The 18,050-nt window shown below is 36.3% G+C and overlaps 1 protein-coding gene across 2 annotated transcripts in view; it reads right to left on the reverse strand.

Moving 5' to 3' along the window:
* LOC129005577 (protein Hook homolog 3-like) overlaps positions 1-18,050 on the reverse strand; it is a 74,129-nt gene that overhangs the window by 40,141 nt on the left and 15,938 nt on the right. For both annotated transcript variants that reach the window (XM_054434489.1, XM_054434488.1), the window contains exons 5-8: positions 17,813-17,893; positions 12,918-13,141; positions 10,362-10,509; positions 8,887-9,164 (exon numbers count right to left, since the gene is read on the reverse strand). In XM_054434489.1, the coding sequence (XP_054290464.1) occupies positions 8,887-9,164; positions 10,362-10,509; positions 12,918-13,141; positions 17,813-17,893 (731 nt within the window). The remainder of the gene's footprint in view (positions 1-8,886; positions 9,165-10,361; positions 10,510-12,917; positions 13,142-17,812; positions 17,894-18,050) is intronic.

Here is an 18,050-nt window from a genome sequence, read left to right on the forward strand (position 1 = left end):
CTATCTAGGCATCAAAAGTAAATAAAGTAGGGATGGACGGGTCCCGAAATTTCGGGAATTTTTTGGGAAAAAAATATTCCCGATTATCGGGACGGGATTACATTTTAATCGGGAATTTTTCGGGACGGGATTTGGTCCGATCGTCGGCGATTTTGCCGCTTCGCGAGTGCCGATGACGCCGCTATTGCGAGCGATAGGTCCGCGAACGCAGGAGACGAAGTCATTTCGAGGATCGCGCCGTGACCGCGGAGTCCTATTATTATTATTATTATTCTTTGTCATGAGAGCCGAAGCCCCCTGACTACATACCCGGTACCTATCGTGAGACATACCCGGGCCCCATGATGTAGGCCGAAGCTTACGCATCAACCTTTAGCACATCATGGGCGGATGACTTAAGGTCATCAGGCTCACCGGCTGCCGAAGCAGACCCTTCGGAAAGAGGGTTGCCCCTCAATCCTAACCAGGGATTCCGGCTACTTGTTTAAGCGTCACTCCACCTGGGTTCCACCAGGTACAAAGCCCTAGAGGACCATAATGGAGCGCCCCGACGCATTTAGTGCAAGCAACACTCGGGACCTATCTAATCCCTGACAGGCAGAACCCGCCATCATAGCCAGAAGGAAGGGGACTGTCAGCACGCTGACGGGGGAACCCCAACCTCCCATTTACACCACTACCCGATCGAGGCCTTACCCAGTTGCTGGGAAACCAGAGATAACCAGAGCGATAGATCCCCAGATACCCCTGGCGGGCTCGGAGCCAGCACCCGATCTACTTCGTTTGCCCGTCAGACCCAACATCACTGCCAGGCCATCAGGGTTTCGTTTCCCAAAAGGAGGCAGGTATAGAAGTGGGACCCACCCGGATGAACCTATCCACCAGAGGTGGCGACACCCTTGACTCAATTGAGGTTCCGGGAAGAACCCCCCACACTCAAGATAACCATACCGTCCGTGATCAGAGACAGGGATTGGTTTGCATAAGTGCCTACAAACCGTTACCCTCACACTGCGGAAAGTTACGTTTCCCTTGAGTGTCCCCGTGAGCTACGGGTACTTGCCCGTTTTCACCTCCAGGAAAGGCTACTTCCAAATTCGAGGATTTGCCACACTGAATGCTGGTCGCACACAACAAGCAGGCCGAAACCCAAAGAACCACAGACACAGGTAGGTTAGAGATTATGATGCACTTCCATCTCTCCTAGAACTAAACACCCCTCCATCCTTGATGCAGGAATGTCACTGGGACCCAATGCCCAGTCGTCCATGTCTGTGGCCTACTTGAAATGCCGATACCAACACCGAGCAGTTACCTCCCCTTTGGCGGCTAGGTTTTTCACCTCCCAGGACGAGGCTACTTCCAAAGTCGAGGATATGCCTCACAAAATGTCAGTCGAACACAACAGGTAGGACGAGCCCGAAGAACTCAAGTCACAACCACAGTTACAGGTAGGTGAGGAGAGGCGGAATTAACGGCGTCACTGAGAGCTAAACACCCCCCCACCCTGAATGGAGGGAGTGTCACTGGAGGCTCCCCCTAAGGGGCTGGCGCTTACCAGTCGTCCATAACTGTGGCCTACCTGAAGTGCCGGGTCAAACACCGGGCAATTACCTCCCCTCTGGGAGAGCTAGGGTCCGCGTGGTCGCTAGGCCACGTACCCACGCAAGCATGGGCCCCCTGCGGTTCCGCGGAGTCCTACCGGAGTCCTACCGACGATCGCGCCGTGACCGCGGAGTCCTACCGACGATCGTGCCGTGACCGTGGAGTCATGCCGACGATCATGCCGTGACCACGAGTCATACCAGCGATCACCCCGTGACCACGGTCATTTTGACGATCGCACCGTGACCGCGAGTCACAAGTTTCTATAGGTACCTGTATATTGTTACACATTTTTTTGGTTTTTATAGATCAGTACCACAAAAAGTAAAAATTGATTTTGTATGTCTTTTTTTGGTAACTGCAATACTCAAGACTTTCTTTTTATGCACAGAAAAAATCCCGTCCCGTCCCGTCCCGTCCCGAACTAAAAATTCAATCCCGTCCATCCCTAAAATAAAGCCGCTGGTTTCGACCGCATACCGTATGAGTTTTTTTAAATTTGGACCAATGAGGCTAACAGATATTTTAGTTCAATTATTTAACAAAATTTTACATACGGGAGAGGTTCCAGAAAGTTTTAAGAAGTCAATTGTCTATCCATTACATAAAAAAGGGGATATTGGAGAGGTGTCTAATTATCGAGGTATTTGTTTTATGGATGCTGTGGCTAAGTTGTTTATAGGTGTAATATTAAACCGAATTGTGGGTTACAGATAAAAATATTTTGTGTGAGTACCAAGCAGGTTTTTGTAAAGGCTATTCTACAGTAGATAATGTTTTCTCCCTTTCTAATATGATTAATCTAAGGCTCTCAGTCAAAAAAGGCAAATTATACTGTTTTTTTGTAGATTTTTCTGCCGCCTTTGACCGGATTGACAGAAACTCGTTGTTTTATAAACTTTATACGATTGGAATTTCTTCAAAGATAATAAGATTATTAAAAAGTTGCTATAATGGTACGTCAGCAGGTGTATGGTGTAAGGAAGGTGTGTCAGAGTGCTTTGAGACAACAAAAGGCCTGAGGCAAGGATGTTTAGGGAGTCCTTTGTTATTCTCATTGTTTTTAAATGACCTACATGATGTTCTAGGGGGTGGGTGCATCTTTGGAAACCTCAAAGTGAAAGTTCTGTTATACGAGGATGATATTGTTTTGGTGTCACCTTCGGCGGCGGGTTTACAATTAATGATAAATGATCTGCAAAAATATTGTGAGAATTGGAATTTGGTAGTAAATCTTGACAAATCCAAGGTTATGGTGTTTAGGAATGGTGGCGGCTTACGAGCAAACGAGCGGTGGCGTTATAAAGAAAATTTAATAGAGTGTGTAAACATTTACAAGTATCTTGGGGTGGTTTTCTCATCAAAGTTTTCTTTCCAAAAACACTTTGAACAAAAGCTAACGTCCTCAAAAAATGCAGTAAATTCGTTATGGTCAAAGGTTTTTAAAAATAAAGACATTTCAGTATTGTTAAAATTTGAGTGTTTTTACTCCGTAGTAAGATCAATAATGTGTTATGCCGCACAAGTTTGGGGTTTTAATATGTATAATGAAGTTGAACAACTTTTAAGTTTTTTCGTCAAAAAGGTTTTTTGTTTACCTCAATGCACACCTAATTACATTATATACTTAGAAACAGACCAAGACCCAATTTCCATTCATACGTTGAAACTTCACTTTGAATATGTTTTGAAAGTATTAAATATGCCCGAATCACATTTACCAAAATTGTTAGCTAATGAAGTTATAAGAAAACTGATATTTTGGTATAGGGAATGGAAGAGTTTAGCAGAAAGTTTATCAGTACACTTATCAGTAGAACAAAATGATATTAGTGAAACAAGATATCAGTTGGGTCAGCTGTTGTTTGCGGTCCGTGATAACAATCGCCAGCGTGTCCTTCAGACAGCCATGAATGCTCGCTATCATGCTATTTATAAATCACTTAGTTTGGATTTGAAAGATAATGGTTACATTTTTTCAAAGTTGGATTTTAATACAATTAAATGGATTTTCAAGTGTAGAGGTGAATTATTATATTTAAATTATAAACCATGGATACAAAATCAAAATCATAACTGTTCGTTATGCAATTTGGGGGAAGTAGAGGATGTTTACCACTTTGTTGCCAAGTGAAGATATTGCGGAAGATATTGAGATTGTTGTGGAAGATATTGCGTCATTTTAGAATTTTTTGGTTCGGTTTAGAGGATTTGTCCCGGGATACATTCATATCCTTGTTGAACGGGGCTGATTGGGTGCGGCTTGCCCGATTCCTATAGCAAGCTTGGCGGTACAGGTGGGAAATTATACAAGAATTTAATTGTTAGCCTTTTTCAAGCTCTGAACACTCTCTAGTTTTAAGAAATTTATAAGTTACAAATATATGTATAAATGTATAGAATTAAAAAAAAAACATAAAATAAATTAATTAACAAATGTTGTTTTAATTGAAATAGGCCTAATGGTACATCAGAAAGGTAATTTGAATGTATACAAATGTACTGTACTTGTTTTATCTAGCATTTACAATGTGTTTGCCAACCCGGCTGATGGTCTTATAAGACCAAGTTGGAAAAATGCGAGCCTGCTGTGTGAATCATGGACTGGTTATACTATGGAAATGTATTGTAAAACTTATACTTAGATCATGTAAATAAAGCATTGTTTCATTTCATTTCATTTCATTTAAAAAAACTGTTCATTTTCAATTTTACAGACGTAGTGAAACACTTAATAAAAAACTGTCCATTTTCAATTTTACAGACGTAGTGAACCAGCCAAACACTTAATAAAAAACTGTCCATTTTCAAATTTACAGATGTAGTGAACCAGCTAAACACTTAATAAAAAACTGTCCATTAAAAATTTTTCAGACGTAGTGAGGAACCAAACACTTAATAAAAAACTGTCTAAACAGAATAAAGAAAGTGTCAAAATATCCCTGTAAAATCTGAGAAATTGGAGTTAGATTCCAAGGAATACACTGCACCAGATCCTGTAAAAGCTGGTTCCATGCCAAATGCCTTGAATGGAGTTTTAAAAAGTTCAAAAACCTCAAAGAGAATGACATTAAAACCTGGTCCTGTGACAGCTGCAAATCAGATCAAAATGTTAATCAAATTGAAAGCTTAAAATCAAAGATCCATGACTTGTCATAAGAGGAGAATTTTGATGCAAATGAATCTAATCATTGACTCTGGCTGCTGAATTAGGCAATGCTTTGTTAGTAGAAAATAATCAACATAAACAGCAGATTTACAAAATTAAATAGGAGAAATCCCACAAGGAACTAGAATTTGAAGACAAACTTAATCTGGCTGAGGAGGCTATAAGGCACCTAAAAGAAGTAAATCAAAAACTACACTCTGGAGCAACATCCTTTCAGAATAAACTTGAAACTGAACGAAAACTAAAAGCATCATTAAACAAGCAAAGGTCGAAAGCGACAGCTACATGAGACAAATTAACACATTGAGGGCAAGTGACGGGCCGGTCCGCCATGCGCAGTTAGCACGCCAGGTGTCTGGCGGGCGCACCCGTCATGTTGGCATAGCAACAACCTTGTTTCAATGTGAGCTCAGCCATTGTCGGGGAACGTTGTAATTAGGGATGGACGAGATTGGATTTTTAGTTCGAGACGAGACGAGACGAGATTTTTTATTTCTCATAAAATTTCGAGACGAGATCGAGACGAGATTTCTCTTCTCATACACAACGGGAAATGCACGTTCGAAATTTTTACCTGATTTTGTAACATTGTTAGATGACTGTTTAAATACTAAAATAATGATAATAGGCAAGAATATTTACAATCTTTCATTAAATAACATCAGCATAACATTTTTTTATTAATCACGCCTAACTTATTAAAAATGCCTACGATTAGGAAACATGGTGATATTAGTTGGGATAGAGTTCAACTTATCCTAAAATAAAATAAATCATAAAATAAAAGCAATATTAATTTTTATAAAATAGTTACTTGTTTTGACTTTTTTTATAGTAATAAAACATTCCTCACACTGCTTACACTTAACAAAACTTCTCAAATGTTATTAAAGTAATATTATTAAAATAATGAAAGTAATATTTACATTAAAAGAATTAATTAAATAAGAACGCCTTCGAAAAGGAAACGCAACTACAACACGCTCCTGTATTGCGGGTATTGCATTGACTTTCTGCAGGCGTTTTTAATTTTTTTTTTTTTTTTTTTTTTTTTTTTTTTTAATTCTCGTCTCGATAAAAATCTCGGCCAAAAAGTAATCTCGTCTCGTGTAACGAGATTGAAAATTTCCCGAAAATTTCCCGAAATTTCGAGACTTGACCATCCCTAGTTGTAATCTTTACCAGCCTGTAGCTTAGAATGCAAGCTTTATTCTGGTGTAGATTGGTACCAAAATTGCCTGTAAAATCCCGTCTCGCAATGCTTTTGTCCCGTTTTCGGAGATTTTCTCTATTCGAGCCATATTACAAAGACTCTGGTTATTGATCCAGGCAGCGCTGCTACCTTTGGGTGTTTCAGTGAACTACGTCCACTTTCGGATTAACGCAGAACAAAGACAAGAAGATGACAAACCACTGCTCTTTTGTGATTCGCCTTACTGAGATATTTCAATACCAATAGCGATCGCTGATTCAGTTAGCGCGTCGGGGCTCCGCCCGGGCCTCGCCGCCATTGGCGAGCGCCTGTTTAAATGTTTTCAGCAGCAAATGTGTTAAAGATCTGTCATCCCAGAACACTACATTAAAAAATAAAATTAAAATCTCTCATCAAGATAAACCGGATGATTTTCACATCCAAATCCTAAAGAAAGAACTATGTAAACATTGTAAACTGAAAAATGAGAATAAAAATTTTCAATCAACGATTGAATTAATGCAAAGCGACAAAGAATCGTTGCTAAAAGAAATTAATGTTTTAAGGAATAATTGTAGGAAATGTGAGGTATACAGGCAAGAAACAAAAAACACGATAGACTCAATTATATCATTAGAGGCTTTTGTTGTTGTATTACAAAATGAAAATACTGAACTAAATAAAACAAATTCACAAGAAGCAGAGAAATACAATATGAAGTGTCTAAACTGTTTTCCAAGATGAAGACAACGACCAGCAAACCAATGATAATGACTGGCAAAAACCAAAAAATGCTGCAAGGTTCAGTGGAGAGAAAAAAACTCCATCTACTGAGTAAGCCTACAAGAACTCTTTCGCTGTCCTTCAAAAAAGTGACGAAGAAAATACTGCAACCAATCAATCAAGCAATTTTTTTAGGTCAAAAGATAACACAAACTGCAAACAACAACAAAATAGTCAAAACCTTGATAAATTACAAACAAATAAGTCAAAACTCATTATTTTGGGAGACAGCCATGGAAGAAACTTAGGCCACCTCATTGAACAAAGACCCAATTTCAATGTTTGCCCTTTTGTTAAACCAAACGCTACGTTCAGTGATGTGGTGGAATTTGCCAGGGAGCAGATCAGTGGCTTTGGAAAGGAGGATTATCTTTAGGTCATCGGAGGAACTAATGCCATTGAATCCCAATCCCAAAACTCTGAACATCTTCTAAATAAAGTAAAAAGTGTAATTTAAACATCTAATCATACCAATTTAATGATTGCTTCCCTGCCTTGGAGACATGACAAACCAGAACTCGACTTTGAAATTGGAAAAATTAATAAGGACCTGGAAGACATTGTGGCTTTACACTCTAATGTTTCCCTACTGCCCCTTCATTTTTTTCCTTGACACTAATTTACATCTCACGGATTGAACTTCAGCAACAGGGGCAAAATCAAGCTGGCTGAAAAGTTAAAAAAAATAGTTAGAGCCAATGGAGCAGCAGAAAGAAGTCTACCCTAAATTTTGACAACAAGAAAATTAATATTGTGGAAACAAACATGAAAATCATGATCAACAAAATGAGAGATGACCGTTCGGTGGGTTTTGCCCACACAATCTCTGCTGATTTCGCAGATCCTAAACATATGTCTGCAGGTGTTGCCGTTATCTTCACAAACAAATTTGGAAGATCTCAGTCTAAAGACTGTATTTCTGACAAATTAACTAAACAATGTGATAATGGAGCAACAGTCTACAGTCTGTGAGTCTGGTGACAAAGGCAGTGTATTTCCAAAACAACAGCCTAGTAGTTAATGAAGAGAAAACACAACAACTGGTCTTTGGCAGGAGAAATGGTGGGGTATGCAGGATCCCAGACAACGAAGGCCCAGAAGAAGCAAAGTATTTAGGTTTAATAATAGACCAGAAACTGACATGGACCCCCATATTGACGGCCTGTTTAGTAAGCTGATTAGCAGTGTCTACGTGATAAGAAGGATAAAAAAAACCATAAGTGACACCAACATAGCCAAGATTGCCTACCACTCACTGTTTGAATCACATCTTCGATATGGCCTTGAAGTATGGGGAAACTCATCGGCAACCAACCTCCAACGTGTGCTTATCCACCAGAAAAAAGCAGTAAGAATATTAGCAGATATTGACAAGAGAGAAAGTCACAGACCGAAATTCCATGAACTAAAAATCCCAACGAATACAAGCCTGTACATCCTAGCTGTGGCTACTCATGCAAGCCGGCTACTGCTCCAAGGAGGTACGGATAGGCACAGCCATAACAACCGACAGGCTATGAATTACACACTTCCAGTTCCATCATCTAACTCTTTTTGAAGAAAAGCCTTCCTACATGGGAGTGAAGTTCCTGAACCTGCTTCCAGAGACAATAAAAGGCCCCAGCATAAGCAGCACCAGACAACGCTTATCGGCTTGGCTTGTGGAGAGACCATTCTATACAGTTGAAGAGTTCATGAACTGGAAAACATCACCGATGTTCCAGTGAGAAGTAAACAACCCTCATAGTAATAACCATAACTACCAACAGCGCCTCAAAGCCCAACAACTTTATGCTGTTTTATATTTAAATCTCTGTAATGTTTGACACCTATTCTGTACTCTATGTTCAAGAATAAAGTATTCTGATTCTGAAAGATTTATTTATTTACTCAAAAAACGGGCTGGACTGTTCGGCCTTGGCCCTTAGAAGGTTGAAATCTCTAGGAAGGCCGCGATTTGAGCCTGAAGAGATGAGACAATTGGAGGTCCCACAGCTGTTAGGTCTAGCAACAAGCCTAATGCTGTCAGACTGGGAAGAGGGGTGGTACAAAAGATCAACAGGTCGAAGTAGCTAGGGGTAGTATTACTTCAAACACTCACCCAAGAAAAACCACTTAAATAAAATGTATCAAATACCTTTTCCAGTTCAACATTTTGTTCAAGTAGTTCTACATTTTTGCTTTCTAAAACTTTACATTCTCTTTTAAGGTCACCGAGCTCTTCAAGTTTCTTTTGGTAAGATTGGATAGTAGCTTCGTATTTCTCCACTTTGTCCGCAGTCTCTCTGAGAATGTCAACCTCATCTTTCAGCAACCGAGCTTCGCCAGCTGTTTGTTGTAATGTATCCAGTTTTGATTGTAACTCTAGCATTTCTTTTTCTTGTAATTCAACTTTCATTCGGTAGTCATCTCGTGCTGGAACAAGAGTATTTTATAAGAAGTAGAACAAAAACAACAACATCTTTTACTCTGCAAACGGATAAAACATATTTAATTATAGAGTTCATATTATGATTAATAATTTAAAAAGTGGTGTTGCAACTGACGGATATGATTTTATTCTTGTTGAGAGTAGCTTAGAAGAAGTTTAAGTTTGTATCAATTATACAACCCAACAAATTTACTCCCTAGAAGTCTATCTCCCTAATTGACATGACTACGTTGTTCAGTAAAATGAAATCTTCACTACCTTTGTAAAGTTGTTCAAATCTTTTATGAATAAGGAATATTCAGGCCACCGCCTATTACCAATGTACCATAAACAAGTTATCAACTATTATTTTCATCATATCCTCATGCCTACAGTTGTTTAAATCTGTTACTGATTCTACACTAAATTATCTGAAAATTGACAGTGTATAATTCAGCCTTTAACACTTGTGAATAATTTTTATAAAAATACTAACAAAAATATTTTATTTTATTTTATTTTTATTTTATTTTATTTTCCAATGCTACAAAACAGCACATGCCAATTACTTTGTAGCAAATATAACGACAAAGAATCATGCAGGATATCATGTAAAAAGAATGTTACAATATAGAAATAAAAACAAGGGAAAAATGTCCGTCTTCTATGGTGGCAGTCATATAACAGTTTCAATCAAAATATAAATAAAAGAATATGAAATATAAATAAGAATGACAATATAATACAGTCACAAGAGAATTTATACTAACTAAAATAATACTGATGGTCATGAATCAAATATAATAAATATGGAATAAATATAATATAACAAATAAATAGGTACTATTTGAAAAAATTATTAATTAACGTTGATAAGAAAGTTTGAATTCATTTAACAATCAGACATTTAAAATTTTTTTGTGACAAGTTAAATATATCAAACTGATAGGTGTTACAAGTGCGAGACATTATATTTAGTGGGGAATTAGTGGAGAATTAATAATGAAATATAACATAATAAGGAAATATTAATAAAACATGCCACAATTTGTTTTATAGACTTTGGAAAGTTATACATGGCACTTTTATTTCATATAACAAATCTCTGTAAAAGGTTTGATTTCCTCTGATCAGAGAATCGTCTCAGAACCATTAGTTGACCATCACATACTAGAAAAGTAAACTAAATCAAACTTTCTTACATGTTTCTAGTTTGAAGATCTGTTCTTTAAGATCTTTTATTTGTCTATGTGACAAAGAAGTTCCAGTCAATGGATCTTCCTGTAAACGTTCCATAAGTCTCTTCTTATCTTCTTCTAAACTTGCCTTCTCTTCTTGTAACTGAAGAACCTAGGATAAAACCATAGATAAAACATACTCCCTTAGTAGATTTCCCATCCTTATGGAACAGCTGAAGCCAATTTTATCGTTAGTTCTGTCTGGTACACTGTAGAGGTCGTGTTTTGTTTACAATTTGTTTCTTGTTATTTCAGTCATTTAAAACCCCGTTTAACCAAATAAAACGTTATAATCATAAACAATAACTCATACTTTAGTCATGTAACCAAACAGAAAAGCACTAATCTCTAAAAGAATATAAACTAAATTTCGTCCACACTAGCCACCAGTGTCACCGGACAGGAACTAGACACGAAAAACAAGCTTCAAAATTTACAATGTGATGGGAAGTCTACTTGTGTTGTTGTCTATCATAAAACTAAATGGCTTAAAATATCATCATAAAAAGAATTAAAATCCATTATACATATATATATATATACCTATGTAATAGTTACAAAATTGTTTTTCTCTAATTACAATATTGTTTTACTGATGGTCCAAGATGCATTACTCATTGAAACCAATTCAGATTGACTAAACTGCTGCTGAATGATAAGGAGAAAGATCATTAACTCTTCGTCGGTGTCTTTGATTTTAAAACACGATTGGTGACAAACAGAGTTTTTTTCCGGGTGTTGAAACATTAGACAAACAAAGTTTTTTATTCTTACATTAATACAAAAACGTATTAAAACCATGTACAATCAATAAAATTGTATTTTTCCTACTATTGCATGATAATAATCATATTGCTCCACATGTAAACAGTACGCAAAATAGTTCATTTACGCTCGGTAATCAGCTGATTTCACTGTTGGCGTTTCTACGCGAACTACAGCCGCAGATCCGGTACGTTAACAACTGGTAAGAAAATAACATAACCTAAAAAAGCAAACATAACCTAAACGAAATTTATATATAGGCTAACTGAAAGTTAATCTGTGTGTTATAATACATTAATTATGGTGGTAGGAAAAAGCTTGTGTGTATTACGAACACAAACAGTCATTTCCACTCTCAAAAGCTGAGTGCCGCCATCTACAGTTCTCGATCGGCAATGATGGACTTTACGCTCTTAATACTCAAAAAGCTATTTTTCAAAATTCAGAAATTGCAAAAATATTGTATTTGGAGTGTAATATTTAAATATAATTTTGTTAGCAGTTTAATTCAAGCAGATTTCAGGGTGAAAATAAATGTTGTAAACATTTATAATAATGATAATTAAAAAGGGGGTTTGAACTAAGACTATATAAAAAGTGTGAATATTTGAGTAAAATCTGCCCATTATGTACACAAGTGTTTCTTTCTTTACCATTTATATTTATCATTTAAATCAGCTATTTTTAAAGTTCAACAATACAAATGTAAAAAGAAGTAGTCATAAGCTTGTTTGGCTGTGTTATACATAACACAGCAAATGTTAGAATAAATAGAACTGACATGTATTAGGTAAGGTATAAAGTTAAACATGCCCAAAACTTTGTTAACCTACTACAGGTCAGCATAAAACACAAAAGAAGGGCTTATGAGCTTTAAGCGTAAGGGGGGGGGGGAGAGAGATGGTAAATAATTTAAAATTACAAAGATATAGCTCGTTTAGAATGAAGACCACAAGGTGCCTACAGTTTTTTATCAAAACAACAATTTGACACCTCCTTTGAAATTATTGAAAATCCGTCATTTTCAATTTGTTGAGGGATTAATATTTTAAAAACTACATTTTTGGGAATTTCCCTTATTGTTTGGGCCCAAGACCTATTAATCGTGCTAAGTTTCAGATCTCCAGCTATTCTAGAAGTGAATAAACATTTGTATACTGTGAGTGAGTCAGTCAGTGAGTAACCCATTGGGATAATTTATAGACAATGTTAGTTAGAAAATATAATAGTTTTAGTTTTACTGATCTATTATTCTGTATGTGAGTATTTTAGCATTGTGATGAAAAGTATAATTCATAACTTGTCCTAAAAGCGATTTCCCAGCACTTGCTCCAATTATTCCCACCCTAGGCTTTGTCTTGTACTTGAATTCTAATTCTCACATGCTTGGCTTTGACTCGCTTGTGAATTTTGGTGTTCCTTTGTTCGGCTTGGCCTCGAACATGAAACTTGAACAAGCACCAGAAAATGCCAATTTCGGTACTAGTAATTAAATAGAAATATACTATCACATCATACTGAACAGAAACATCTGTTTCCTGTGCCTGTTTATAGGCGAGTAATTTACTCTCTGCTGTGCAGTACACAATAAATTGTACACCAAAAATGGATAAATCACCGTGCAGCGTACAGTTACTAGTATCGTGCTTGTCACTTATTGGGCTAGTAACGTAATGTACTATTTTAAATCTTTGACCACGTATTAAAAGCCTAGCAGTAATTGACTGTTTCCACATGTTTTATTGTGTAGTATACCTGCATGTCCAGTTTGAGACACCTCTGCACAGTTTGGTTTTTCTCCTCCACTGCAGTCTGCAGATCTACCAGTAGTTTCTGCACTTGAGCCTCAGTCTCACTCAGAGTGGCTGTCACAAACGGGTATGAGTTGGTGGATCCATGCATACTCTCCAACTCCTGAATGGATCTCATGATTACCACCTGCACAGACTCCTCCAGAGACATGATCCGTTCTATGTACCCTGTATTGAGTAAAACCGAGCATGTAGACATAGCAAGACAGATACTTGACTAGAAACACTAGGAGAAAGAAAGAAAAGAAGGTGTAAAGAGAGAAGAAGACACAACAACACATGTAGAAAAGAGCCAAAGACAAAGTTGCTGACAAAGATAACTGACAAATTTTATTTTAGGTACCACAGGGAATGAGTAAGGAATATTAACTAAGAAAAAGATGGCAATTTACAGTTACCTGGTTTCTAAATCTAATTTTTTAAGTTAATATTAGTTAGTATGGAAGGATGCTGTACATTATTATCATCAGAACTACTACAACGATTATAACGTTCATATAACTATGGCAACCTTTGTTGACTACTAGAATCAAATGATAACAGAATGTGTGGTTTTAAGAAGGTGGATATTGTATTGTGAGAGGGGTGGATTCGTGGTCCAAGCAGGTCAACCGAAGCTTATGGTGCATACCACTTGCCGCTAACTGGGTAAGCATATGCCTGTGTCTTTGACTAGGTGCAGGAGCTTTTGTCCAATGTTAGTGTCTGGTTCATCACCTGGCTGCTTTAGACAAAACAGAGCCCTTCTCCTAGCCTCAAGTCCATCGCAATCCAGAGCAATGTGTTTTGCAGTCTCATCAGACTGGTTGCAAAGTCGACACTCCTGATTGTTATTGACAATTCCTAGAGTGTGGAGGTGTTTCCTGAAATGGCCGTGTCCAGTGATAAGAGCAAGTACCTGCGTGACCTACCCTCTCCCCAGCTTTGTCAGCCAGCGAGTGAAGAGGGTGCTAGGTTCTGAGAGAAATTTCTTGCCAAGTGATTGTCCAGGATAATTACGCCAATGCTCTAGGTGTTGTCCTCTGGACCATTTGTTGATTGCATGATTGCATGTTTAGCAGCAGCTTTTGCTGATGCCACAGAATGGCTCGGGTCCAAAGAATGGCATGCTTGCACCATTTTTTGCCAGGTTATCTGCACTCTCGTTGCTGCCTATGCCTACATGTCCTGGAACCCAGCCGAGAGTTACAGAGTAGCATGTGGAAAGTCTGCATAGGGTGTTGAAACACTCCCAAAGTAGCTTAAAGGTGACTTCATTGGAGTCAAGACTCAAGAGCAGTTTAAGAGCAGCCTGACAATCAGACGAAATCACTATATTCTTGTCTTTGTAGCATCTGGCTAGTCCTAGGTTGGCACAAGCCAAGATACCATAGATTTCTTGAAGGTGGGTTCACAGATAAAACCTTTTTGGGTACTACTGAATTAATTAAATAAAAGCAAATAGAAATACACCTGTAGGTATAATTCAAAATTTTTTAACCCTTTGCGGTCGTATTTATCGTTCTCTTTTCCTTCCCTATGGACCGGGAAGGCCACACTTAGTGGCCCTCTCCATTTTGTTGAATAACGCGACATTGTCAGCGCTGAAGGTAGCCCCGCAGCTCGGGCCGGCCATGCGTAAAGCCCACTACGCAATCCCTATTCAGCTCGGCTGGCCAGCCCATTGTGGCCCTCTGTTTGTCTTCATAATATTTAGCATTGTAATTTTGTTTTTGATTATCTCCGCTTGGGAGGAGCTGCACTCCCTCGACAATCATCGGAACTATCTGGAGACAACAAAAATCCGTTGTCAAAAACTGCTGTTATATAAATTTTTTTACTTAAAGTAATATACTTATTTTATCTAAAAAATATATAAAAAAACCATAATGGCGCATTCATGTACGATGTATCTCTACGTTCTGGATAAAGAATTGATTAATTGATTGATTGGTTGTTATATGAGCTTATAACAATATTATCACGTTTTTCCTTGTGAGTTATTAGCTTGTGTTGTGCAATAGTCCTTGTAAAGCCTTTTAATATGTAATTAATTGATATTTATGATTTCAAATGGCCTCAGATAGAGACCTAACATCCGATACTATACGTGATTTATTACAAGTCGACAAAGATGACTATCTTTTGAGTTTTAAGGTGTAGAGGGAAATCAGCATTTTATTTTATTTTAACGGTTTTTATATACAATACTACTTTATATTATTTTGTTTTAAGTACTAATCTTTTAAATTACAGTAATGTTATATATTAGATATAATCTTTCTACTTAACACTAAACTAATATAAAGCTGGTAATTTGCATAAAACTGTACAATAATCATAATAATTTGTAAAATATATTTTGTTTTGATTTGTAGTTTTTTTTATATAGGCCTAAATAATTGTAAATTACCCATTTTCATTGCTTTTGAATCAGTTTTAACCATAAAAGATACTATGTGTTTTATTATATTTAAGAATCTATTCTATATATAATTCAGTTTTAAAAATCTTTGTACATTGTACAACTAAATCTAGAGTTCTACTGGACTGATTTTATTAATTAATGGATCGTTGGAAAGCTTAATTCGTGTAGATTTGCAAATAATTATGAAAGTTTGTTTTTGCCATGATTTATGGTGAAAAATTAAAAAAACATGTTTTCCATAAGAAATACATTGAAACAGTGTTTTTCACACTTTTTATTTGTGTGCGACTTTTGGCTGCATTTTTAAAGTATTTCCAAGAAGTGCATGGTATCAATTTGTAGGAAATTTTATTCTCTTTAAGAATATCATCTTCCACTTTGGTCGATTGCCTCACCATTTAAAAGTTTGCAAAAAGCTAAGCAACCTCCGAAATTATATAATGAGAAAATACTGAGTTAGAGATATTTTTGTTAAACTTTGTACAACTAAATCTAGACTTCTACTAGACCGATTTTGTTAAGTAATGGGTCATTGGAAAGCCTAATTTATGTAGATTTGCAAATAATTATGAAAGTATGATTTTATCAAATATTTGTGGTGAAAAAAAAAACAATAATACATTTAAAACGCCTTTTTTCCCAAGTTTATATTTCCAACTTTATATTTGTAGCTAACTTTAGGCTGCCTTTATTGAGTATTTTCAAGAAATACATGATAGTAATTTGTAGGAAATTTCATTCTCTATCAGAATATCACCTTCCACTTTGGTCGATTTCCTCACCATTTAAAAGTTATTTGCAAAAACGTTAAGCAACCTCCCTATTTATAGTGGTGAGAAAATACTGAATTAAAGATGTTGTTGTTAAACTTCGTACAATTAAATCTACAGTTCTATTGAACCTATTTAAATAACTAATAGGTCATTGGAAAGCCTAATTTATGTAGACTAGCAAATAATAATGGAAGTATGGTTTTTTAAAGATTTACTAGGTGAAACCACTTAAAGTCAACAGTTACTGTTGAGGTTGCAAGCAAGATCCTTGACTATAAATCTATGACATATAAACCAAGACATAAAATAACTTAAATAAAAATAGAGTTACCTATCATTGATTGCAGATAAGTACTAAACTAAAATGATTATAATTATTGATGATTCGTGATTCAGCAGTGTGCTTTAGGTAGTCCGATCTTAATAATCAATAGCTGAAATGAAAACTGGTATTTCACTAAACGTTTTAATTTAAGACCAAAACATATAGGGTAATGTAATTAGAACTGCTGGAATACACATTTAATTGAAGAAGTCGAGTAATACATTAGATAAATTAATGGTGATACTTGATGACAAATATATGCTTGCATAGCTTTATGTTAAGACCAAAATTATGAAAATCAGTCGGGTAGAAGAGCTAACCCGACTCGGACAAGAAAAACCAATAAATTTTATAGATGGCAATAATTGGTTTACCAATATGCATAATCTAACCATACGAAACATATGTTAATAATTAATTGAACAGCTTTTTTCTGTATGTAATTAGAACAAATAATAAAAGTATTTATCAAAGTACAATTTTAACCAACTTTATTCAACACAAATTAAAAACAAAGTGAACAAGTAAACATTATAACCAGCTGATAATAGTTATAAAATAAATAAGTAATAAGTAAAGGTAGGCATTTAGGATGTAACAAACTTATTGTTATATTGTTATTTAATTGATTTTTCTTTGATTGAATGTTGTTGTTAACAATTTGCATTTGTGTTTAAATGGTGTTCCTTATGTTAAGTGTGTGTTTCTAATGTTATGTGCTTAATCTGTACCATTAATATTAGTGAGTAAAGTGGTGTATGGTGGTGCATAACCATTATTTTACTAGAGACCGTTGTATTTAACCACAACGGGCTCTGTTGCTAGTATTAAATAATTTAATTATAAACGTTTTAATATTTAAGTAATAAATTTGTTACTAAATAAGAGTGTACACAAGTGAATCCTAATGATGGCCAAGTTTACAGTTATATGTTAGGTTAAAGATCAGTGTTTTGGAGTTAAAAGGCTTGCAACTATGAATTTAAATCCAAGCGTAAGAGGTAAACAAAAACAAGAGTAGTAATAATGGTGACCAAGCCAGGAAAGGAGGGGGGGGGGCACTAAGAGTAGTCCTGCCGAGCTATAGGTGCGTCGCTTCGTATATATATTACAGCTTGTTACGGATCTCGTGGCCACATGTAGTGGCCTTCCGACCGCTAAGGTATAAATGTTATCATATCATTCCAGTATTTGATCAACCACAACCTTTGAGACAAATGATATTTACAATATATTGTTTCACTTTTTAGGTGTTACAATGTTGTCTAAAATGATAATCAATCAAGAAACTAAGAAGCAAAAATAAAACAAATATTTAGAGTTTGTAAACTTACTCTCTTTCTGACTGCAGTTTACAGCACATCCCAAAATAAGTTGAAGTAAACGGCCAAGCTCCGTAGGGTCACATTTTTCACCTGCAACAGAGTAACTTATTTCAAATAAACCATTCAACTACTTTGGCTTTGGGCTATTAGGAGTTAAAAGATTACAATTTGATACCTTATCTAATTCTCACCTAACAACCATGCTAATTTAACCAATCCTTTTTTCTGCTAGACACAGAAAGATAAA

Source organism: Macrosteles quadrilineatus, unplaced genomic scaffold (genome assembly GCF_028750875.1).
Source record: "Macrosteles quadrilineatus isolate MER2022 unplaced genomic scaffold, UCM_ALF_1.0 Scaffold_24__1_contigs__length_1734639, whole genome shotgun sequence".
Classification (NCBI taxonomy): Eukaryota; Metazoa; Arthropoda; class Insecta; order Hemiptera; family Cicadellidae; genus Macrosteles; species Macrosteles quadrilineatus.